Source organism: Xiphophorus couchianus, chromosome 7 (genome assembly GCF_001444195.1).
Source record: "Xiphophorus couchianus chromosome 7, X_couchianus-1.0, whole genome shotgun sequence".
Lineage (NCBI taxonomy): Eukaryota > Metazoa > Chordata > Actinopteri > Cyprinodontiformes > Poeciliidae > Xiphophorus > Xiphophorus couchianus.
Window position 1 is genome coordinate 6258907 of NC_040234.1, and position 26006 is coordinate 6284912.

The following is a 26006-nucleotide window of genomic DNA, read 5'->3' on the forward strand; positions in this document are numbered from 1 at the left end:
CAAGAGTCCTCCATCCCTTTGAGGAACTTTTAGCCCATTTTGTCTAAAGAAAAGAAGGCGCCTACTAATTATGCACCCCTTGATGTAGGGTGTTGATCCCCTTTGGCCCCACCCTCCATCGCTATACAGATGCACATCACCTGCTATGCTAAAATCCACCAAGCATTTATCTTCAACCAAGTTAGAAAATATGCCTAAAAATGATCAAAACACTCCCTTGCGTCAACCCCTTATCTGTCATGATGACACCGGTGTCCTCATGGACCCATTGACTTTAGGATGACAGTTAAGGGGTTAATAATTGTGCATGCACTGTAAGTTTGGTACCTCATTCAGAGTGGTGCTAACCAGGGAGTCCAATGTAAAATGGACTGGCTGTAAAACAGCTGGCTGTGGCTCTTAAAGCTCAGAGTAATGCTATTTTTTCCCTTCAATCTTTATTGGAGTGTAATGTTATAGAGCACAGTCGGGTGGTTATGTTTATTGCAGAATTACTCTCAGAACCATGTGTGGTTCTTTGCAAAGTTAGCATAACAGAACACTGTAGACCTGCCGTGAAGCTACTGCTGATTTTATGTAGTTAGAAGAGGAATCCTTTTCTGGTACTGACAGAATTTAATATCTATTAAGGCAGCCAGAAAATATTTTTAGCCATTATGAAGTTCGTTCTTCTGTTCTGTCTAAGTTTCAACCATGCAGCTGTTTATTAGTTTCAGATTAAACAAACGAGGGGTAGTAACCCTTCTTGATTGGCAGCAGAACATGACCTGTTCATGATTCTGCCACTACCGTGTTTTGCAGATGGCTCAATATTCTTAGGTTACAACAAATGTAACTGCTTCTGTTTAGGCCTATCGCCCCAAACAGATACTGTTTTATAACTGAAGATATTTTTATACAGTTCTAACAGGCTGATTCAGATTTGGGGACGTTTTGTTATTAAATTGTTAGAACATGAAAGTTTTACAATAATGTAAACTGGGTCATCATGAATTAGAGCGCAAGTTGCTTCAAGATCTGTTGCTCCATCTGCTGTTTATGCAGAAATGAGTTCTCTTAATTCTTGCATTGCAAGTATTTCACCTCTTTGCTAACGTGAGGCCCCTGGACAGAAACACGTGCAGCCCTTCCACATGTCATCCCAACCGCTCCGGAGGAGTAACACTGTAGTGGCAGAATCCAGAGTATGTTTTTTCTTCAGATAAGGCCGTCAGGTGGTGTTTAATGTCCATAAACGCCGTAGAGCAGAACAGCCAAAAGGGGTCTGCTCTGGGAGGGCCGCTGGCTTGTTGTGACTCCCGGCTGGCTTGCTAGGCTCTCACAGGGGTGTTCACCGATGACCGCTTTGCAGAAGTATGCAGTCACCGCAGTTCAGTTGTGCAACTAAGTCTTTATGACTGCTGATATTCCTGAATTATGCATGGACGCTTAAACACCACTGATATAGAATGTGACTCGCTGGTTTCCAGGTAACGACATATTCAACTAGGTCCTATATACGAGTTGTGACATTTACGGACTATTGCCAGCATGCCTGATGGTGCTACAGAATGTTTTTTTTAAAGGAGCAGTGTTATGTAAAAGAAACTTTTTTTTTCAGTTTTACATAATTTTATAATGTTATTCCCTCATCAAAAACAATTCTAGAGTTTTGCTTTGATATTTCAAGCATGTTTGAGAAATCCCTTAATCTCCATGGCAACCGTTCAGCTATGCCAAATGCCTGGGTGGCTCCGCTTTTGAGGATGAAGTTCCTCCTCTGAGCTGCAGATTCCAATATTCCGAGCTTCCACCTTACAGAGTAGACATCCTCTGTGACTCCCCCACACAGTTCCTTCAGACTAGCCAGCAGCAATTAGCAAACACCTGTTGCATCTGTGTATCTGGTGGGCTCAATATGTGAGCTATTTCTCAGTTAAACACTGGTAAAAATATTGCTAAAGGGTTAATAGACATGATGACTTCTTGAAGGCTGGGTTTCAGAAGGAGCAGGAGTTTTTAAAGAGACAGAAGCCCAATTTCAAGGTGATAAATTTCCTTTGTCATTTGACAGCATTTTTCTAAGAATTGAAGGTAACATAGTTACTTGATCATGCTATTAACTGGTACTATGTGTCTGGAAAACACATAATACTTCCCTTTTATGGCCTTTGTCAGTCTTCAGTCTCCAACACAGCATCCTTGTGTTTCAGAGACAAGCTCCTCATTTCACCGTTTGTTCAGATAGACCATAATAAGCATGACGTATGACCACAGTATGCACGTTCTCACTGGATCTCTTCCTCCACAGGCGCACACTGGCATCATGGTTTGGCTCTGCATTGCCCACACCCGCGGCTGCATTTCCTGGAACAAGCTGCAACCTGAGCCTTGAGGCTCCCACCATGGAATGCTTGTAGAATCCAGGATCGCCTCCGTCTGCTCCATCAGGACTTAGAAACACAGTCAGAGGGAAACGACGCAAGAGGCGGACTTCTAAATCTGGGTTTCTGCGCTGAGCTCCTGGAGGCCTTTTATCTATTTAGGTCAGCTGGGTGGAGAGGGTCCAGTTGAGCGAGTGCCAGTTGGTGTGTGGTAGTCTCCCCCGATTTAGAGTAGGTGCCTGCCCGGGGGTGGGGGGACACTGAGGCCATGAGGCCCAAGACGTTCCCAGCTGCCCCGTACGTGGGCAACACACGGCAGAGGCTCCAGGAGATCAAGGAGGGCCTGAAGCAGCCGGCCAAGCTGGTGAGCCAGGCGCTGCACGGCGGGAGCTCCCGGTCCGAGGGGAGCAGGGCGGCCGACTCCAAGAGTGGGAAGGACACGGCCAACCGGCAGCAGCAGCTCCGGCCGCCGCAGAAATTCAACAACTATCAGAGCGCCCTGCGAGAAATCCGCAGGTCCCTCATGCCGTTCGCCAACGAGTCGGGGGAGGCCGGAGAGGTGAACAGGCAGATGCTGCAGGAGCTCGTCAACGCTGGCTGCGACCAGGTAAGCCTGACCAAGTCACATCGTTTGTCATTTATCGTGATAAATATCTTGACTTGATAAGAATTTTCATTTATCTTTGTCACAAGAAGTTCCCGGGGTTGAAAACCCCCCAACCTGTCAGGATTGTTAGTTTTGGTGCTTTCTCCACTCTTTCAGGGTCTTTCAGTGTATTCACTGGCGGGCCACCAGGCTTTACTAGTGCTCCCACCAGGCTAAACATTGCTTATTTATTTAAGTCTTTTTAAAATGTTTGCATTTTTTAAGACTTTGTAGTTGTTCACGTATTAATCTTCCAATCGTCCAGTAATGCATAATTGTCAAGTGATATTTTTTAATTTCCTGTCAACTTAAAAAAAATTTAACTCAGAAACATGACGAGCCGCTGGATGAATGACTGCCATAGCGCCCGACCACTGGACTTTGTTCAATGAGAGTTTCGATAGATATCAATAAATTTGAAAATATGGTTAAATGCAGTTACTATGTACTGCTTAGTGTTATAAATCACACTTCTTTATGCGACTGCTGCTGTCCTAAAGAAGCAAATTACAAATAGGTGAGTTTTGTAAGAGCATCATTTGTGCCATGATTGCTGCGTCAAGCAATCAGAGCTGTACGGTTACCTAGAAAAAAGGTAAAAAATAGTTCTTATTGTCATGTTTATTATCACAATAATGCTACAAAATACTATGATAAAAATTTAAGTCCTTATTGGCCATCTCTAATCCAATACCTACATATTTAACCAAAGAGGATTTTGTTTTACTTGGCTAGTTATTGATTTGACACAATGACATTCTTGGGAGATTTCTGTGCGACTTCCTGTTTTACCACCAAGGAATCAAAAACACTTTTGTTATGAAGATGAATAGAAAATATATCCACCTGTCTGTGTGGTCGGGGGTGCATGAGAATACACAAGCTGTGTTAAAGGGGTAATTTGAATTAGACAGGCACCAGTGCTGCTAACCAGATTCACATTACTTTCAACTTGATTGACATTGACCAGTGAAACAATCCAATCTTTTCCCAATAGCAGAATCTCTATTTGGAGTGGTTGTTTGTACTGGAAAAGTCTCAAAATCAGCTATTCTCAGTTTCAGGAAAAGTATTTATAGTGAGGTCAGAGAAACCTGGAGAAAAGTCCAAGGGAAACCTCATCTTTTATGACACATAGTTCATTAACTTAACAAGAACAAGGATGAGTGTATCACAGCAAAGTTAAACGCAAAGGCTGCTATTTCATCACTAGCCAAACCCATCTAATTAAAAATGTTAAAGCCAGCATAAGATGTGGAAATATTTTACAGTGACAGAAGTCTCACCTTTGTAGCACGACATAGCCGCTGCACCTAATGTGAACAATCAATGACCACTGATGGCAGGACGGCGACAAAACGTGTATTTTAATGCTGTTTTGTGTTTTGTTGCATGAACAGTAAATGAAACTTGCCATAATCACAGGGTCCTCTGAAATCTGTTTTCCTAAATTATAATTTTTCCAGTTTTTTTTTTTTTTTTTTTCTAAATGTTACTTTTACCATTCTGTTTCTTTTAACTCAAAAGGTGTGTAAATATGAACTGATGGGAAAAATACTTCTACAAATCTACAGACAAAGAATTTCACATTTACTGTCATTCATCTCTTACATACAGTATATGACCAAGGGCTTTTCGCAAGTGATAGAATTAAAATAATAACCTATGTAAATACTAATCATTATATTTAAGGAGGCCACTGAAAGGAGAAGTGGAGATGAGTACATTGCAGTAGGTGGCGGTCCCAGATAAACGCTTGGCTGGAAGCTCCTGTCCTCCTCCTGAGCTGCAAGGCTGAAGAAGTGTGAAGTGAAGATTGTATAGCTCGTTTAGATGATATGTGACCCTGACTCAGGCTGCAGCTATGTGATTAATTTGCTTCTTCTTCTTTAGAGCTGCAGTGTACATGTAAACTTAGGGAATGTGAGAAATAAAAGAGAGGTGCGGCAGAAAGTGCTTTCAGAGCGGTAGGGGATTGTAACTGGAAGCACATCTCTGTCGGTTTCTCCTTGCGAGTGAAAAGAATCTCACTCTCTCCTGTCTTTCCTTGTGTCTGTACTTGATGTTCTAGGTCTGTAAACCTGACAGCAAGCTTTTTCAAATTTTCAAACACTCACATTTCACATTTAAAAAAGAAAGTTTTCTTGTAAAAATGTTCTAGAGTTCAACACCAATATGTCACACAAAGAAACCAGCGAACCGTAAAACCTTGTGCACACCTGCATAATGGAAGTCATTCCGATTTACTTCTTTGCCTCGTGTAAACGGTCGTCACAGGTCACGTGCTGCTGACAAAACGTACAGAAAAGATGTTCTCCTGGCTAATAAGACACTGGGAAATCATTCATTTATTTCATGTATTTGAATATGATAGCAGTATGAAATAACTCACATGGACAAGGAATGAAAAAGACACATATTTTTTGTACCACAGACAACAAATTCCACATTTACTGTCATTCATTTTTCACAAATTCCACTTGACATGTTCGAAAAGGAGTAGGAAGAAGTAAGAAACTTATGAACTCCTACCTCATAAACTTGTACCATATTTTCAGATGGACAATCACTGTCTTCTAAACATTTTGCTAAGCTTAGATTTTTTGATTGTTGTGTTTTTGGAGGATGTTGCTGTCTCATAGTGACCAGTTGTGTGGAGAGGAGAGCTGAGCGGACCTGTACCTAGCTAGGTAACAACAATTACAAGGGTTTGCAGTGGACAAAATACTTTAGAAATGACTATTTAGATTTTTTAACATTTGTTCTCTACCCTCTTTGTTCTAGTTCCAGTAAACTTCTTCTTAATGATTGTAGATTTGCCCAAGTTTAGGTGAGTAGCTACTTCCTTGCAGCCATTCCCTGACGTGGGAAATACACCATTATTTAATTATTTTATTCTCATCTTTGTCCCATTTTGAAATGAGAAGCATCTCTTTTTGGGAACTGGGAAGTCCCAGAGTTCTTTCTGCGACCTGGTTTAGAGTTAATAGGTGAGATCTACAGACATTGGAGGAATACCTTGAATTTTACTAGCAAAGTCATTTCCATCACTGGTAATGTCAAGTGCAGTTAGCAGCTAACTAAATGACGTTGGCTCCTGAATTATGGAGTTGGGGTGAAGTAAAATCCCACAGATGGAGTTAAATTACCCAGAGGTCAACAAGTTGCCTGGAACCTCTTTCGGTGGGGACGCGGGTGTCTTGCAGTTTGTTGTAAATCAGTCAATAAGATTCAAAGCTGAAACTAGTGGGCCAATAAACAAATTAAAATTCTGCCTCAAGTAAAACCTGTGGAGTGACTGCCAGCTTTTAAACATTTCTCCCAAATCTAAAGCTGTGTTTAATCATTCAGATTTTTAGATTTTTTTAATTTATTTTTTTTCTTCAGTCAGGCATTCTCCAAAACGAAACAGTTGAGCGCTCTGTGCTCTTAGACACGACACAATACAAGTCCCCCCTGCCAAGCGCATAGTGATGCGGTTACGTAACACGTGTTGAAATATTGAAACATCAGATGGGTTTCTCAACGGGGCTGTTTGGCATTCGTCCCCACCGCTATGCGTCCGACTTGAAGAAGTGGAGCATGCCGGTAAACTTGAGGTTTGTTTTACACCACGGAGTTGAGTGGACTCTGTTTATTACCTTAAATTTCTATAAGTTTAAGACATGAACCTGAGATTTTACCCTTAATCGGGCTTCATCAGCGCTGTTGAATGAGGATGTTTGTGTTGTTTCTAGTTTCTGCATACCTGCATATGCATTGGGGGGAAACTCTCAAAAGTATTCATTTTTCAGCATTTTCTTCTTTGGGGGTGAAGAAATTGAAGCAAGTAAGGCATTTTTAAAGGGTGACTAAGCTATGTGATTAAATCAGACTGTCCCATCAAAATGCTGTTAGTCCAGTTAAGATCTGGGGAATCTGTGGTTAAAAGCCCTTGTGATCGAGCGTGGTATGTGAAAAATGCCCCCACTCAAGCCCATCACAGCGATACGAAGAAGAAGAAGTAAAAGAGGAGCAGGCAAATTGTTCACAGCTTATCACACACAGAAACCCGCTGTTTGTCCAGTGCTTGCTGATTGTGGGACCTTTCCTCTGTGTCTTTATTTCCACATCTGGACTAGGTGCTTTTCATTTAAAAAAATGTTTTGTTATTGTTGTTTTTCTTGGATTTTAGGATATCAAGAGGTCCACAGATGTTTTAAAAAAATCTGATGTTTTTTCTTGTTTTTGATTAGCAACAACTCTGAGCTGGTAGGAAAATCACTAGGATCCCAGAGGGATGGTAGGTGATTAAAAAAGTTTCTGCCTGAAATTTGCAGAAATTCCTCAGTAGTTGTTATGTCGTGTTTCTGAATCAAAACCTGGAGCAGGATTTTGTTTCAAACTTTGGTAGAAAAGAAGACATTCTCCTTATTGCCGCTGTAAGCTTGTGTCATGACATATTTTTGCTCTGGAAATGTTGATGGATTCGACTTGTAAAATAACAATTGGATACATCGCAATTTTTCATAGTTAACATGTTGAAAGGCTGAGTCGGACTTTTGAATGTTCGTGTTTAGCGCTTGTGAGCCCAGGCAGTGGTATGGCGTTTATAGAGTATGTTTCTGATTAAATGAGCTCACTGATTTGATACCAGTGCAAGAGCATCTATAAAATTGTCCAGTTTGTGTGAACGGTGGCGCAAGGAGCACGACCAGGTGATGCCATGCGAGGCCAACGCTGGGGGATGGGGTCGGCGCTGTTGGCGCGCCATGGTGCGTCCAGTTCAACGTGTCTGCTGTAAACTTAGCTTAAACCAGTGTTGTAGTACTCGAGACCGGTCTTGGTCTCGAGACCATTTTTTGATGGTCTCGGTCTTGTCTCGGGTGCTGAGGACTCTGGATTTTATTTGAAGACCGCAAGCAGCGAGCTGAGCCTCACCTGGGATTGATCAACCTCTCCAACTGCACTGGCTGCCATTTGATGAGAGCATGTTCCTCCTGTCTGTACATTGCCAATAAAATGGCTAAAGAACATTTAATATGTAAACTGATTTTTCGTAATTTAGCTTATGTGTATATAATGTACAGTGTTGTCACCAGCTGTGTGTGTAACGTGTTTCGTGTGCTGAGGAGCGATCAGAAACGGCAGAGAACAGATTCGAGGTGATGCAGGCAGTTCTCCTGCCTCATGGCAGGGGGCGCTCATGATCCCAGACATTGTGACTCCACAACTGCAGAGTAAGTTGTGGATTGCTGCACTTGACTTTACTGTATTTCTAGCTCGCTGTTATTGTCTAACAGCGAGCTAGAAATACAGTAAAGTCAAGTGCAGCAATATACTTATAGTTTTCTCCTCTTACTACATAAAACCATACTACTGCAACGGACTGAATGTTCTGTTCTTTGTGTGGGAAATAATTGTGTGTGGGTTTTTTTGTGACTTTGTTGTCAGTTGCTATGGCAACAAATCTGCACGTAGCTGCGCTGATAAAGAGAGCGAGAAAGACGTGGTTTTGAGTTTTACTGTAACGGTTTCTCCCTTTGCTGTGGAGCACAGCATGAAATTATTAATACTTAAATTGACATGTAAAAGAATAATCTTTTTGGCCTCCAGCGTTGTCTGCATGCACGAAATTTCCTTATGTAAACAATAACATGCAGGGTATATATATTTGTAAATCTGATTGTGGTTAAGTCAGTGCCTCACCAGCTTTGCACCTCACCGCACGTCACTGGTCAATTGCAATGTAGACCAGTGACAACTGGTCAGCATTGCATGAATGATATGAATGATATGGGCAAATGCCCAGGGCGTTATCTTTTTAGATAAGCAGAACAAAGAGTTTATTCTGCTTTTAATATTGGTTAAATTTATTTCAGCTCTTAAGTATTTAATATCTAGGTGTCTTTATGGGAATGTGAATCTTTCAGATCAATTTGATTAGCAATTTTGATCATATTTCACATTTTATTGTCATGTAGCGGGGCGCTGATCTTGGTCTTGACTCGGTCTCGACTTCCCTCGGTCTTGTCTTGGTCTCGGACCCTAAAAGCTTTGGTCTTGTCTCAGTCTCGATACACTCTGGTCTTGGTCTTGTCTTGGTCTCGGGTTAGGTGGTCTGGACTACAACACTGGCTTAAACCTAGCTTAACGGTGCTATTGAGATGAAGTCATGATCAGGTGCTGGTAACACCTGACATGTAATCCATGGATAAAAAGAAACCAAAACAAATAAGTTCAGATATTAACTTGGGTGTAATAATGTAAAACAACAAAGAGAAAAAGTATTGGACACACGTAGAAAAAGTTATGGAAAGCCAAGACACCAGCTGAAATCTATCAGCGATCAGAAATGTTATCTTTAACATTTATTTTGCAAAAACGTGCAACAAAAATGCACTGACTTTACTATTGGTTTCGAACTGCCTGCTGAGGACAAAATGCCAAGTTTTGACCTGGAAGTGTGTATCTTTGTTTCAGCCAGCTTACCTGCAGTGTGTATCAAGATATTCCTAAGTTACTACCCAGATAAACTTTGGCATCTCATTTAAAAAAATTAAATTAAATTAAGCCAAATCAACGTTACGTTCAATTAGCTTAGCTGTGGTGAAACAGTAACTCTACAAAACTTTGCTACATGTGGATACTGGGACCCAACCGATGCCTAGCTGGTTCTGCTATTTGTTTTACAGTGACGGTGACATGTTCTTGTTGTTTTTTTTACAAAAACTCCTACTGCTGTCACATTTTGTCCCTGAACTCGGCCTTTTTAAAGGAACCACACACTCATCTGTCGTATCACCTACTCCACATTACTGCTTATCCAGCATTTCAGCCGGTCAGCCGCACAAAGAGCGTGTTGGTTCCATTTCCTCTGCCCTCGCACTCGCTAGCTGACCTCCATTACCGCCATGATTGTGAATGGAGCAGAGCAGGCCCGACCCAGTCAGTCCAAACAGGAAGACAATATTCAATGGCAGCAGGGTGGAACAGTTCCTCCTGCTCCGGTCCAGTCACCACCCAACGTGTCGCCTCTCCTCCTCTTCCTCTGTCTGTCAGACGCCACTGCAGGGTGTTTGGCTCTGTTTTTTCCTGTGGACCGGTGTCTCTTGGATTGTTTTGTTGATGTCTCTTTTTTAAGATGGCTCAACAAAAGAAATGTGAAAGCGAAAACTCAAAATCCTTTCAGCCAACGCTCTAAAATGTCAGGAAACAATGGTGTCAGACTACCACAGTACTTACTGAAAGTGTTAAAGTGTATATTTTAATCTAATTGATTTCATTTAAAGCAAGCCCGTAGTAAATATATGGAGTTCTATAAAATTAAATTGATTTTTTTCTGTGGAACAACTCCAATTTATTTACAGTTGTAGAGCGTAACAGAAATATTGGCCGTTAACCTGATTTTATCGATTGAGTTTTCTGGTTTCTAAAGGTTTTTTTGGGACTTTTTTTTTGGCCTTTATTTGAAAGTAGCTTGACAGGAAATAGGGTATTGAGAGAGGGGGAAGACGTGTGGCAAAGGCCGGGAATCGAACCCGTGACGTCTGAGGACTGAAGCCTCCATATGTAGGCTTCAGCACCCCGGATCTCCATAGCGATGTCAACCCACCCAAGAACTACCATCATTTTTTGACAAGCGTGTTTTACAGCTTCTACTTATTTCGATTTTCAATTCAAATCAACTCACAGAAGAAATGGTTGAAATAAATGTGAGTGTAATCCTCCGCCTTGCTCACTTCTTCTTCTTCTTCTGATGGCCCTTTGTTTTTCAGCCCATCTCCTATCAGCGCTTCTCGTCTTTCCTGCCTTTTCCCAGCTGCAGATTACATACCAACGTTACATAACTTTTTTTTTTTTTTTTAAGGAGGAAATGTTTTTGAGAGGGGTGGCATGCCAGGCATCAAAATGACAAGAAAATCCAGGAAGTGAAACGAAGGGAGGCTTTTGATGACTTTTGTACATTTTCTTCCCTGACCCTCTAAGCCAAACCTTTCTAGACCTTCAGGATGAACTTTGGCCCCTAGCAGGAATCTGGTTCGTTACTAAGCACATAAAGGCGTTCGATGTGTGATTCAACATTGTTTTTTTTTACATAATGAGGCCAACGGGACGTGACTTTGGGGTGGGCGGCTCGTCGTATGTTTGGATATTTGCACAGAGGATGAGGCATCCCTGGACTCACCCTGTCATAACATGTACTATTAAATATCTCTTTGCACATGTTTCAATAACGAGGAAGAGAGGATAGACCACACCACTCTTGATAGCCATTCATGTGGCTTTGATTTCTGGGGTCAAGTCTGATCTGGGTCAGCAACGAGGCTTAAATATCAAGAATACTCTGGGAAATGTTTTCCAGAGGGGAAAACTCTTGGGATTGATGCATCTATCTGCCACTGCAGCTCGGGCATCTTTTGGTAGAAATTGCAGGCCAGCGTTTGGGATAAGTCGGCGGTTTGCAGCTCTCTGACTATTATGACAAGGGTGCAAAATGCGGCCTGGTTATTTTCAAAATGAGAACGAGAGAGAGAGAGTCTGTCCAGATCGGAAATAGCTCAAATTCCTGCTTCCTGTGCCGAGGAATTTGAGCGAGACACATCTGTCGCCATGACGACCAGGGTCAGGAGACCCGCCCACATCCAGAGGGGGTGGAGGGAGGGAGGGAAAGAGGGGCTGTCATGGTGGTTCTACTGGACCTGATTAAAGTCAGATTACAGATTATGGAATAGGTTTGAATATTTCAGATGTGATGGAAAGACGGAAGATGACAAAAGCAGAAAAACATGTTTTGGTTTTTGTGAGGATCGAGTCTATCTATGCACTGTCTGTGTTCAGGATGGTGCTTCACTGATGCCCCCTGTTGACACGAATAAAAGGATTTCACAGGAAACTAGTGTTACACTAAGAGAACACAATCACATTGATAAGTTTATTTATAAATCTTTTTACTACATTTCATCATTTGTTTAAGCAGGAATCCAGAAAATGTTCTTGAAAGTCGGAGCCTCGTTTCTGAAAGTAAAATTTTTTGTGTGTGTTTGTGAATTGAGTTTTTAAATCATTACTGTGTGCTTATTAGCTCTGTCGCTTTATTTTTATGCTTTCTTTTATCTTACTTTGTCGTTCAGCACTTTGTTTCAGCTGTGTCTGGTATTAAAGTACCTTTATAAAAAAAGTTAATGATAATGATAAAATTGCAAATGTAGAATTTAATCAGGGATGAGTTGGTCATGTTTCAGGGAAAAAAAGACGTGTAAACAAAAACAGTTGGTGAGCTGTTTTATTATTATTTTTCTTATTAAAGTCTATTGTTCCAAATTCAGCTTCGGTGATGTTCTGTGGGCTTCATCTGTGCTCATCAATAATAATATTTATCACCATAGACACAGGATCAATATCGATTGATAAGACGAAGAATAGAATAATTTCACTGAACTCTAATCCAGAACCGCTCAGCATTCTGGGAGATGTAGGCAGAGGAAAGGCTTTAGCTGTTCAACCTCTCACAGCTGGATAGAAAAGTGTTTAATCCCTTTTTAACGTTACTTTTAATCTGATATGACTCTCATCAGATTACATATTCTATTTTATTGAAATGTTATAATCCTTTCATCAAGGAGACAACACTTCTAGCATGTTTTTTTTTAAACAACACTTTGAAGTACTTTTTTTTATGGTAGATTTTATTTTTTTTATATTTTCCCCAGAGTTTACTGAAAGAAACCTTTTCAGTTTCTCATCACAAAAACCATCGCTGCTTTTGCCTCCCGTCTCCTGTCGTCTTTTGTATTTCTCCCTCTTCAATCTCAATCTCATTTTTCAAAACCTCTAAAACCTCGGTCTGGTGTAACCTTTGAAACGTATCGCCAGAAAGCGCAGAGCAGACGTGGCTAAAAAAAAAAAAAAGGAAAAAAGAAAACAAAGAAAGAAAGGACCAAATGTGACAGCAACAGGGCGGCTCTGGCAGCCGACGCTCTCCTCGGACCGCGCCGGAATGCAGCAGACACACACACACACACAGGAAGCAGCATATAAACACTGATGTGTGAGCGTGGTGAGCATTGAGATTTAAAGGTGCGTGCCAGCGTGGGAGAGGACGGTATAGCAGGGTGCAGTAAACTCACACAATATGGCACACAGTTTACAGAAAGTGCACGACCTTGACGTTTCCTGGCTTTCTGAGCTCGGTGTGCCTACAGTTGCTGTGCGAGCTGCGCTTTTAAACAATTTAGATTGGATTTTGTTTCCTGCTGGCAACTGCAGGCTGCCAGCCTGACTGAGAAAAAGCAGAAAGTTGAGTCAGAAAAGCATTCCTGGGGGAAGACATCTCTCCAGGCGTCATTCCCTTCATTGTACAGAACAAAGAAAATAGATTATTTTTGTTCCTAGGTATCCTTCTAGTCACTTTGTTTCAGTTTTATAATAAAAATATATGTTTAGGCATATTACTATGTATATATTCCCTGTGGATCAGCTGCTGCTATTCCTGCCTGTGGCCAGTAGGGGGACCTGAGCGACTTTGTCACAGCAGTCAAGCATTAAAATGTGCCTGAAGTGAGATCATATGCCATTTGAGGGGATTTCCTCACCTGGGTGTGGCCCCAAATTTCTTGCTGCCTAGCATTCTGCCTCTCTGTTTACTGTTGTTAAGCAGACATGAAAGCATCTCTGTGTTGGTTGCTCCCCATTCCCAACATTTCAAGAGATTCATACTCATAGTAAACATCAACACAAGCATAGGACGGGTGTTATATAGCAAAACACACAGCAGAAACCCTAAACTCGTGTGCTAATGAGCATCTTTTTTATGCTTAGTATTTTACTGAATATTTATGTAAACAATGCTTATTTTCATGTATGGTTGAGTAGAGCTGCACTCTGATAGAAAATGGTAACTATCATTTTGGGTCAACTTTGAAATCCTCAAATATATAGTGTACTTAAATGCTGAAAAACAAAACGGTAATCTCTCTCTCTCTCTCTCTCTCTCTGTCTCTCTCTCTCTCTCTCTCTCTCTCTCTCTCTCTCTCTCTCTCTCTCTCTCTCTCTCTCTCTCTCTCTCTCTCTCTGTGTGTGTATATATATATTTATTATTCTAAAAAATACAAACTTTTTAGAAGTTTTTATTCTTCAAAAAATGAATAAAAACTAATACTTAATTTGAGCAAGCACATTTTGTTTATATTTTTATGCATCTACTTAAGGATCCTGATGAGATATCCTTTTTTGTTGTTGTTACCCCTCCAGGGGGTCTTTTGTGGGCTCTAGTGTCCCTTACATGAAAGTAGGCTGGAAGGAGAGGGGGAAGACATGCGGTAAATATTGTCGGGTCCGGGAGTCGAAGCCGCGTCGAGGACTCAAGGCATCCAAACATGGGTCGTGCTAACCCCTACGCCACCACAGCACGCCCTGCTGAGATATCTTGTAGAAAAACTTAATATTGGAAGATTTATTGGGTCACATTATACAGGGTAGTGCTACCAGATGGTATTAAGTCAAATGATGAATAAGAAAAGATTTCCTGCTCATCTGCAAGGTAAAACACTGGACTGCTCTAAATGCCTCAACCAGATCCTCTTGGATTCAAATTCAGTTCAAACTCAAAATACTTTATTGATCCCAAAAGAAAATTAAATATCAGTTATCAAATCAGGGCTTAGAACAGGACCAGGTTCTTAAACCAAGCAAAACATTGGATTTTTTTTTGTTTTGTTTTGCCACACACAAAATACGTCTGTGAGATTATAAATAGGCCTGTCTCAATAACAAATCTTGACAGACAATAAATAGTCCCAGAAGTTATTGCGATAAACAATAATGTTGTTTTGAGACCATTTTCAAGTAATATATTGATAATGTCATAGAGATGAAAGAAAACTTTCTCAGAGATCAATAAACTTTTAATTGTAATGAACAAATTTCTCAATCACAAATGTTCTTGTGTGTTTGTTTTGACAGGAAATGGCAGTGCGGGCACTGAAGCAGACTGGAAGCAGGAATATCGAAGCGGCCTTGGAGTACATCAGTAAAATGGGTTACCTTGACCCTCGCAACGAGCTCATTGTTCGGGTCATTAAGCAGACTTCACCGGGTACGAACACCACAACACTGTTTCTCTTCACTACATCCGTTGACTACCTGAGTGAAGTTGGCCCCACCAAACTTCTTCAAGTTTAACAAAACTGCTGTTAAACATTGTTCTAGGTTTGTGCAGCAGCAATTGTTTGTAATTTTTAAGAAACCAGCTCTATTCCCATAGTAACAGAATCAAACTAAATTTATGTAAGTTAATTGTGCTATGTTTGTGCAGCTAAAATTTGTGTAGCATAGTTTGAAACTAGTTTTATTTAATTTGAAGAAGATGCAGGCAGCCAACTTCACTTGGGTCTGTTGTATTAGCTGGCACTATTAATACTGCTGCTGAACGGGATGTACGTTTCTCTTCCGCTGAAGGAAAAGCCGGCATGCCGAACGGGATGGACCACCGTCCCGCTTTAGAGGTTCCGGGTGAGGGCGGCGCCCTGAATCCATATCATCAAATGGGGGCTCAGATGTATGACGGGGCAGCAGGTTACGGCCCTGAGAGCGACCTGACCAGAGCCTACATGGGCGCTCCCCCTGTCATTAACTACATGATGCCCCCGTCGAGCACGGCTCAGGGCCCCGCTATGGGCAACCCGATGGGCCGGCCTCCCAGCATGGGCAGCTATCCTCCGGGGATGCCCACCCAGAGCAACCCGGGCAGCGCCATGTACCCACCGGGCGCCCCGCAGAAGGCCTACCCCGGCAGCATGGAGCAGCACGGGCACATGATGAGCTACAATGTCCCTGGTCAGCCGCTGCAGCTCCAGCCGCAGCCACCAGGGGGACCCGTCCCGGGCCCGCACTACGACTACGCTCATGCCAGGCAGCATATGATGGAACCAGCCGGATACGCGGTCAAGAGGACCCCGTCCTTCCAGAACAAGATGCAACCGCCCCCAATGGGACCTCCAGACAACTACGTCAACATGCAGGCGAAAGGGGCGATGTCTCAGAATGGGACGGCGGGCGGAGGATACCCGGCCAACCTGTACCTGTCCTCTCACTCCCACCCCCGCCAGGCCAGCCCCACGTCCCACCAGGTCCACATGATGTCCCGGTCCCCCGGCGGCGTGCCACCCATGGGCCCTGAGTTCTCAGACCTGCCTCAGGGTATGATGACCCCCTCCAGAGCCAGCCTCAACCTGGACCTGTATGAGCACCACTGGGCCGGCCCTCCGGGTGCTGACGGGACCCCGGCAGCCAGGCAGCCCCAGCCACAGGGCCCGTGTAGAGGGGAAGTACGGGTTCCCAGCAGAACAAATTCCTTCAACAGCCGCTCCGCTGCTCCGAACGGCGTTAGACCGACCATGACTGCGCCCCCGACCGCCGGGAAGCAGGACTCCTCTATGGGACCTCCAAACACCATCACAGCTGTGACGTCCCCACCCATCCAACAGCCAGTCAAGAGCATCCGCGTGATGCGACCAGAACCCAAAACGGCGGTGGGTCCGTGCCATCCTGGCTGGATGGCGGCTCAGGCGCCGGACGCGGCAGAACCTCTGCCCTACATGCCAGAGGAGACTTATCCACTAGAGCCCGCCCAGGAGCAGCGCTGCCCCCCTCCACCTTACCCAAAGAACCTGCTTATACCCGCGGGGGAGCCGGGGGTTCTGGAAGGAGGCGGCGCTAGCGGGCCAGATCTCAGCAACGCCACCGCCAGAGGTGGCCGCAGTGGCAGCGGCGGGAGCAGGAAGGCCGAGGAAAGCCATCAGGTCAAAGAGAAGACGAAGGCGGGCAAGGGAGAGAAAGCGGTGAAAGACAAGAAGCAGATCCAGACGTCACCCGTTCCCGTCAGAAAGAACGGACGGGACGAGGAGAAGAGAGAGTCGCGCATCAAAACCTACTCGCCTTTCGCCTTCAAGTTCTACATGGAGCAGCACATCGAGAACGTGATGAAGACCTACCAGCAGAAACTCAACCGGAGGCTGCAGCTGGAACAGGAGATGTCCAAGGTGGGAAAACACCTCCTCACTACTAGGACCCAGCTAACGAGTAGTTTAGTTATCGATTTATGATGATTAAACAATTAATCAAAGATTTGTGGGTTTCACTATATAAAAAAAATGAATTTAATTTATTTTAAAAAATTACATTCAGCAGATTCCTCATTTAACCACATAAACCTTTCTATACAATAAAATACATACACTAAATGATGCAAATAAACACCTGAATTCGTTTTCTAAACAACAAAATAAACATTTTGTTGCCTCAAATGTAGTAAAACAGCATTCCCTGAATTGCTAAAATAAATCCTTCTAATGGAAATTTCGTTGAATTCTGTTCAATGACAATAAATGCTATCTATCTATCTATCTATCTATCAACATGTTAAAAGCTCAGCTTGACTTAACATCAACACAGTGTAGGACTGATCTAGGGATTTAGTTTTTGGATTAACCAGTTATTCACTGGATAACAAAAGGTTCTTAATATAAGAATTTGATCCAGATGAAGCTAAAACCACAACTTGAAGAGTTCTGGGTAGAACCGATTTACAAAGAATCTGTTTTTCTTAAATGCAAAATCTATTTGATTTTTGTGCAGTTTGCTGTTGAATATGTTGCTCCTTAGAGTCTTCAAACTCCATATTGCTAAATTAGTTGACGGTTATTTCAATAATTCATCATTATTAATCCGATTAATTGTGTCTGATCCACTTTTATAACGCTCTTAAAACGATAAATATTAAAAATATTGATCAAATCTCTAAGTCAGGGGTGGGCAACTCCAGGCCTGGAGGGCCGGTCTCCTGCAACTTTTAGAGGTATCTCTACTTCAACACACCTGAGTCAAATAATGAGGTCATTAGCAGGACTCTGGAGAACTTGACTGCACTTAGGAGGTGAGTCAGCTGTTGGATTCAAGTGTGTTGGATCAGGGAGACATTCAAGAGTTGCAGGACACCGGCCCTCGAGGACCAGGATTGCCCACCCCTGCTCTAAGTGCATGGATTGTCCCTCATAGTTTGGCTGAATCGTCATATTTCCAATTTGGACTTTCTCTCCCCAGGCTGGCCTGTCGGAAGCAGAGCAGGGGCAGATGAGGAAAATGCTGAACCAAAAGGAGTCCAACTACAACCGACTACGCCGGGCCAAAATGGACAAGTCCATGTTCATCAAAATCAAGACTCTCGGCATCGGCGCCTTCGGTGAAGTGTGCCTTACGCGGAAAGTTGACACCGGTGCACTTTATGCCATGAAAACGCTGCGCAAGAAAGATGTCCTCAACCGCAACCAGGTGACTCAAAGCGTCACATGACTGGGCTTATGCTCAGTTCCACCAATCTGACCCTACCGGCTTAGCTCACCGGTTTTAACTGGTTCCTGTTTTTTTTTTAGGTGGCCCATGTAAAAGCGGAGCGTGACATCCTGGCGGAAGCAGACAACGAGTGGGTGGTGCGTCTCTACTACTCCTTCCAGGACCGCGACAGCCTCTACTTTGTCATGGACTACATCCCCGGAGGAGACATGATGAGCCTCCTCATCCGGATGGGGGTCTTCCCCGAACACCTGGCGCGCTTCTACATAGCCGAGCTGACGCTGGCCATCGAGAGCGTCCACAAGATGGGTTTCATCCACCGCGACATCAAGCCCGACAACATCCTCATCGACTTGGACGGTCACATCAAGCTGACGGACTTCGGCCTCTGCACGGGCTTCCGTTGGACGCACAACTCCAAATACTACCAGAAAGGTTGGGCACCTTGGTTTGAGTTTGCTCTTCTTTTTTCTTTTTATTTCCCTTTTTTGTGCAAGTGTTAGTCAAATTAAACCTGAGTGTATTTTATTTGCAGAGTTAAATGTATTATGCTATAACCCCAAGCTCAAGGTTTTATTAGACTATTAGACTTTTATTAGATTTGATTTTGAGCACTTTAGATACCACGTACACCAGTTAAGTCTTGCTTTTTCTCCACTAGTCTATATATTTCTTTAATTCAGAAACTTATGTTTCTGCTTAACTACCTTAGCAACTACTTTTTAGACTTCTATTCTCCCAACCCAGAATAGAAATTAGACCAGAAGATACTTACTTATACTTATCTACCAACCCTTAATAGGAGCACCTAGTTTACATACTTTAGATCAACATTAGATTCTTTTTTTTTTTGGTTTGTTATTCTGTTTGTATTTCCTTTTGATTCCTGTAAAGCACTTTGTTTTGCCTTGTTGCTGAAAATGTGCTATATAAATAAAATTACATTTACTTTACCTTTATGTTTTTATAAACTTTCTTTCTCCAGGGAGTCACATCAGGCAGGACAGCATGGAGCCCAGCGACTCCTGGGACGACGTATCCAACTGTCGCTGTGGCGACCGGCTGATGACGCTGGAGCAGCGCGCCAACCGGCAGCACCAGCGCTGCCTGGCTCACTCATTGGTTGGAACGCCAAATTACATCGCCCCGGAGGTTCTGCTGCGCAAAGGTGGCCGATAACGTTTCTGTTGTTTCCGTTTATTATTATTGAAGTACATGTTTTGTTTTTTGTTTGTGTTTGTTTTTACCGACCCATTTGTGTGCTTTTTGCAGGCTACACTCAGTTGTGTGACTGGTGGAGTGTGGGAGTGATTCTTTTTGAGATGCTGGTGGGACAACCACCTTTCCTCGCTCCAACACCTACCGAGACTCAGATTAAGGTCAGTGAGAAAAAAAAAAATGCCAGGTATATATTTTTAACAATTTTTACATTCAGTTTAGACAGAAACGGAAGACTCTGAATCTGTTCCACAGTTCACCGTACACACAGTGGTGTAAAAAACCATCCTATTATTCCTTTTGCTTCCTATTATTTTACGTATTTGTCACACTTGAGTGTTTCAGAGCATCAAACCAATTTAAACATTAGTCAAGAAAACACAAGTAAACTTAAAATGTAGTTTTTAAATGAAGGGCTTTATTATTAAGAGGAAAAACTATCAATTTTCGTGGTCCTGTGCAAAGAAGTGATTAAAAACAGAAGCCATTATGGAGAACATGGTTGAAATGAATCATGAAAAGCCTAATATAAATTAGGCTTTACCATAAGCATGTAAGTCAACAAGCTGATGGTGAGTATGTAACGATTTACTGGTAATGTAGATCAAAGTCAAGTCACATTTATCTTTATAGCAAATTTCAGCACCAAGGCAGTTCAAAGTGCTTTACCTTATGAAAACATCATCCAGTCATCAATAATGAAACAAGTAATAAATATTAAATGTGGTCAAATGGCATCATAAAACTCATCAGGTAAAATACACATCAAATATACTGGTCAATGTTCCAGTTTTTATGAAAACCAGCGCTGGGTTTGGAAAAGCAGAACCAGAGGACCTGAGTGGGCTGGAAGGTTGAAACCACAGCAGCCGATCTTTAATGTATCGTGGTGCTGATACCACAGGACACCTGGGCTGAGGACAAAAAATAAACACATGGATGAGTTTCTCTAGATCTTGCTGAGACATTAGTCCTCTAATCCTGGAGATGTTCTTCAGGTGATAGAAGGCCGACTTTGTGACTGTCTTTATGTGACTCTGATGGTTCATGTCTGAGTTCATCGCTACTCCAGATTTCAGGCCTGAACTCTAGTCTGTAGCTGCAATAACTGAAGCTGTGCATTGACTCTAGATTATTCATCTTTTGGCCCAAAGCCAATAACTTCAGTTTTGTTTCTGTTGAAATGAATAAAATTATCCAGGTGAGATAAAAGGCTGAATTTGTAACGGTTTTTATGTGTCTCTGAAGGCTCAGGTCAGAGTTTTGTTCTTTTTAACTGAGCCATAACAGATGACAGTGAAGTGAGAGTAAACCTCACCTGCACCTTCACTTCTGCAGGTCATCAATTGGGAGAGCACCCTCCAGGTGCCGCCGCAGGTCAAGCTAAGCCCAGAGTCTGTGGATATCATCGGTCGACTGTGCTGTTCCGCCGAGGAGCGTCTGGGCGCCAACGGCTCCGGTGAGATCAAGGCCCACCCTTTCTTCTCTGAGGTGGACTTCTCCAGTAACCTGCGCCAACAGCTGGCTCCCTACCGGCCCAAGATCGCCCACCCCATGGACACATCCAACTTTGACCCCGTGGAGGAGGAGGGGGTTCCCGGGGCGTGGAGCGACAGCGGCGACAGCACCCGGGCCCTGGACGTGCTCTGCTCGCCGCACGGCAAGCACCCGGAGCACGCCTTCTACGAGTTCACATTCCGGAGGTTCTTCGACGACCACGGCTGCCCCTTCCGCTACCCGAAGCCCCCCGAGGCCGACGCCTGCCTGAGCGTCCCCGGCGTGGGCCCGGAGGAGGGCGAGGAGACGGAGGAAGAGGAAGATGACGAAGAGGAAGGAGAGGGAGGGGAGGGATGTGAGCCGGTGTACGTCTAGAGCCGTTTGCTCTTCACTGCCGCTGGAGGTGTGTGTCGGTGTGGAGAGGCTGAACATGTCTGTGTAAAGCAGGAGCAGGATGAGAGGCACATCGCCCCCTAGTGGGCTGACTGCAAATCTCCTCCAATCTGGGACCAACTAACAGCAGAAAGAAAGAAACCAAGAGGAAGCAGACAGGAGTTGAATATCATTATTATTATTATTGTTATTATTCCTGGAGGACTGGTTTTCTGTGTCTGGTTCTCCCAGCGGTTTCCTGTCCCATTCCTTCCACCGTCGGTCTTACGGATGATTGAAACACCTGGAGGACTGCTTCTTGTTCTGCTGCTTTACACTCACGGCGATGGGACAGGTGGAACCAGTTTACGGACTGACTGCGTCTCCATCACAGCTTCTGCAAAATAAGCTAAAAAGACTCACATGCACGGCCACGCTTACTCAGTATAACCCCGGACGTACAGCGCCTCCTCGTCTTGGGTTCATGAACCTTGACCTTTTTTTCACTTTTTGCCATGTTGACAATCACAAACCTCAGTTTATTATTAGATTTTATGTGATTGACCAACTGAAAGTAGCACATAATTGTGAAGTGGAATGAAAGAGATATTCAAATGAAAATCTGAAAAGTGTGGCACACATTTCTACTCACAACCAATGAGTTGAAACATTTTTGTTGCATGCTTACCAGCTGGAGACTTTGCTTCCAAGTAGAGCAGCTGCTGTTAACTATTTTATTTAATTTCTTTTGCCACAGATTCTTGATTGGGCTTACGTCTAGACTTTGACTGGGCCATTCTAACACATGAATAGTATTTGATCTATACCAATGGTTTCTGTTTGTTTCCCAGGTGATGTGCACAACGAATTTATTTTGTTTTCAGGTCGTCTACATGGTTTGTTCCAAACTGAACTCTAGACTTGCCGGTCTTCCACACAGTCAGAATTTTTGGATTGCACTAGATTACATTTCAGGCGATCAAGAATAAATGGGACTGAATACAAATGCACACCACACTTTTTAGATTAATTTGCAAATAAAAAGCGTCCACTTCACAGTTTTGCCCTACTTTGTGTTGGTCTAACACATAGTAACCATGGAAGTCTGTGTTGGTAACGTGACAAAAAATGTAAAAAAGGTGTGAATACTTTATTCTTTATCGGTGTTTTGATGCCGTCTCTCACAAAGTGTCCGGGACAGGCTGTCCTCAAAATCACAAAAAGGTGTTCAGTGAAACTAACGTATTCTTTAGAGTGTTTAGCGCCATCTAGCGGATGTAGATGAACCTGCCTCGTTTTGTGCCAAATTTAATTCAGGGAGTCTCCTCCTCTTCCTCCTCCTCTTCCTCCTCCTCCGTCGTGTACGGAGACGTTTATTCCTGTTCTGTATTCTGACCGTGTCGAGGTTCAGCTCAGGTCGGTCTTGACTTTGCATTAGGTTTTAAAAACACAAAAGCAGATTTTGATCTAGACTGAAACACTGCAGTGATGTTTTTAAAAAAAGAAGAAAAATACTTCTTTCTTTTAGGTAAATTTTGTCAGGACTTGTTGGGCCACGTTTTTCTCACTACGTTTGACTTTTTCTTTATTTTTACAAGAAAACACGGGCCTGTTCGTAACTACGTACACTCAGGCTCATGAAGATGGACTTATAACCTGAAGCTCCGATATCCAAACACAGTAAAAATGCACCGATCAGAGTTTTGTGGCCAATTTCCGACATAGTTTTTGTAAAAATCTATGTGAATCTACATGAAATCGCAATATCTGTCGATATTGTGATTTCTTTTTAAAACTCTTACATAGGAAATGTTTTTGGTTTTTTTATGTGTAGCCTTCCTGTTATGAGTGATCTTTATTTATACTGCGAGAGAAAGAGAGAGCTGTCACTGAAAAACAGATGTACTGTTTTAAAACCAAAATTAAATGATTACAGTCGTGATATTTTTTGAAGTATTAGCACTTAGCCCGCGAAACCAAAAAGGGCAGCAAATATTTCCAAATCCAGTTTATTACAGGCCAGATAAAGTTGAAAGCTTCACAGGATAAAAACTAAATGAACCACGAGTCATAGGAAATAGTTTCCTTTTTTAAATGGCTTCTCATATCTCCGAAACAGCCAACTTTGAGTCTTCATTCAGTAACAACGTCCACACCGAAGAGTGTGGCGACCCTTTAGCACTTGCGTTTCTGCCTACGTGTCCGGTTCTCGACGTCAGATGTTTTGTATTCGTAGATTGAAAACTTTTCACTGGGGCTGAGGATATTGTTACGCTGACTTAATTCGTCCGTCTGAGCATGAAAGAACTAGAAAATATCACAAAACATCCAAATATGAACCGAAAACTAAAACATAAAGGACATTTGCACAAAGACGAACGGATGTCCAGCTACTTCGCAAAAAAAGTCAGCCCCCTGCAGTTGTGTTGCATCTTAGCCGTCCTCCTGTCGTGCTTTCGGAGGCGGCCACGAAAAACGAACCAAACATGTGAGACAGTGTGACTATGTGCAATACAAAATGACATGTATATAGTTTTGTAAACGCAAAATACCATTTTAGAAGTTCAGAAATGTACAAATATATTGATTTATATAAATATATAATTGTCTTTTTATCGGTTGGAAGATGCTGCTTATCATTGTGGTTAATATTATTTACATGACGTGTTCTGTCTCCTGGTTTTGTTACAGTTTTAAAGAACGAGTGTTTGTGCTCTGAAAGTTTCTAACCCGAGTGTTGTAGCGCGTGTGGCCACTCGACGACGAAGTAGGCGAATGTGATGATGATGATGATTATGATGATGACGGTGATGATGGTGGTGTGTGTTTGCAGAACATTGGCGGTGGGGCTTCTGGACTCCTTCGGCCGGGCTGGTCCCGACCGGCGGAGACCGGAGCGGTTCAGAGGAAGACGGAGCCGAAACGTTAGATGAAAATGTTTAATGCAGGTTGGATTCAGTTATTTTATCCTTAAGTTGACTTCTCTAATACACAGAGCTTCAAAACGTTCTCTGTTATTTATCCCGAGACGTTGGCGTCGTCTGTCTTTGTCACAGAGCGGCGCCGCGTTGGAGTCCGAGCTCCGCTTCTCACCATCTCGCATCGTTTCGCTGTTTGACAATCACCAAATCAGCAAATGCTCTCTATTGTGCCGTAACCGAGTTTTTTGGGGGGTTTTTTAATCGGTTGAAACCAAACTGCTCCTGAAACGTTCTGACTTCATTCTCCCTTTTTTTTAAATTTATTTTTATTTTTATTTTATCAGAAAGTCACAACTGTTTAAGTACTTTCCTGATTGATGGTAGCTGTGGGTTTAACATGGTTCTGCAGAAGAGTGTGTTGGTTTGTTTTTGCTTGACAATGTTTTGATTTTATATCACTATTTGTATAAATGTGCCTTTTCCTTTTTCCTATCCTAAGTAACACAATCTTAAGACTGCCTTGTTTTTTGTAGTTTTTTTTGTTTTTTTTTCTGAAGACTTCTTCTCTTATGTTTTTGCCGTGGGGAGTCTGACAGAGCATTCTCTGCTTCACTGTGTTCACATGCAACAAACATTCCTCTTCCTCTGATCCAGAACTAACAAGCCGACCAGCAGAACCCAGAGAATATGAGGAGCAAGGACAGAGAATTATAAGGACCGAAGTTAACTTTTCCATCCAATTCAATGCAGATTGAAACACTCAGATTGAATTGTTGTTCACTTATTTTTCTTCATTCTGACTTCATATTGCTGCAACCAGACATGGGTTAAAAAGTGGGAGACCCAGGCTGAGTTACTTTATAAATGTGTCTTTTGCTTGATTTTTACATTTCATTTAACAGGCCAGCTACACAACAGCAGCTATAATTTAATGTGAAATAACCGGTTCGTTGTCATTTTATGAAAGTGTTTAGCGCTAGTTTGAAGCCGACTTCATGCATGTAAACACAGCCAGCATTGTTGCCATTTAGCTGCACGACAGGAAGAAATACAACGCTAACTCATCAGGATTATGTTTGATAGTGATCAAAGGCTGGTGCTGCTCTGTCATTGTTCCCCAGCGCTATGTGTTGTTCTGTCTTTGTTAACCTGGACTGCCTTCTCTGTGGGCAAAGACGGCTTCAGAATGAGCGAATGCCACAAAGTGTGTGTCGTGTGTGTGTGTTAGTTACGACTGACAATCTTCAACTGACTTTGTTCTCTCATTTTCTTAAGGCTTTTATAAACCTTCAGTTTGTATTTTTTACTCTAAAGCACTTAAGTTTTTTTTCTGTCCTTTGTGTTTGATACAATCTTGTTACTCTTAAGATTTATATTTATACAGATATACATATTTTTGGTATCTTCTTATCCTCTTTTGTCTTTTTTCCCCAAGTTTTGTGCTAATGTTGAAAAACCATGATCGCAGTATTCATGGATACATGTTGTAATATTGACTTTTTTTTTTTTTTTACATTCATGTATGAACTGAAAATTGTAAAACAAAAAATACTTTTAATGTCCTGGTGTGTAAAATGTATGTATAAATTAAATTAACCAACTTGAACACGAGTGGATTCATATGTGAAAGAAACATGACACCGTAAAATTGTTTTAGAT

General features: G+C 42.5%; 1 protein-coding gene across 1 annotated transcript in view; it reads left to right on the forward strand.

Moving 5' to 3' along the window:
• lats2 (large tumor suppressor kinase 2) overlaps positions 1-24886 on the forward strand; it is a 31393-nt gene extending 6507 nt beyond the window's left edge. Inside the window, exons 2-9 of the mRNA XM_028022244.1 lie at positions 2291-2970; positions 14953-15085; positions 15448-17030; positions 18091-18318; positions 18420-18774; positions 19325-19507; positions 19612-19718; positions 20896-24886. Of these exons, the coding sequence (XP_027878045.1) occupies positions 2632-2970; positions 14953-15085; positions 15448-17030; positions 18091-18318; positions 18420-18774; positions 19325-19507; positions 19612-19718; positions 20896-21429 (3462 nt within the window). The 5' untranslated portion in view covers positions 2291-2631 and the 3' untranslated portion in view covers positions 21430-24886. The remainder of the gene's footprint in view (positions 1-2290; positions 2971-14952; positions 15086-15447; positions 17031-18090; positions 18319-18419; positions 18775-19324; positions 19508-19611; positions 19719-20895) is intronic.
• Positions 24887-26006: the final 1120 nt, after the last annotated feature.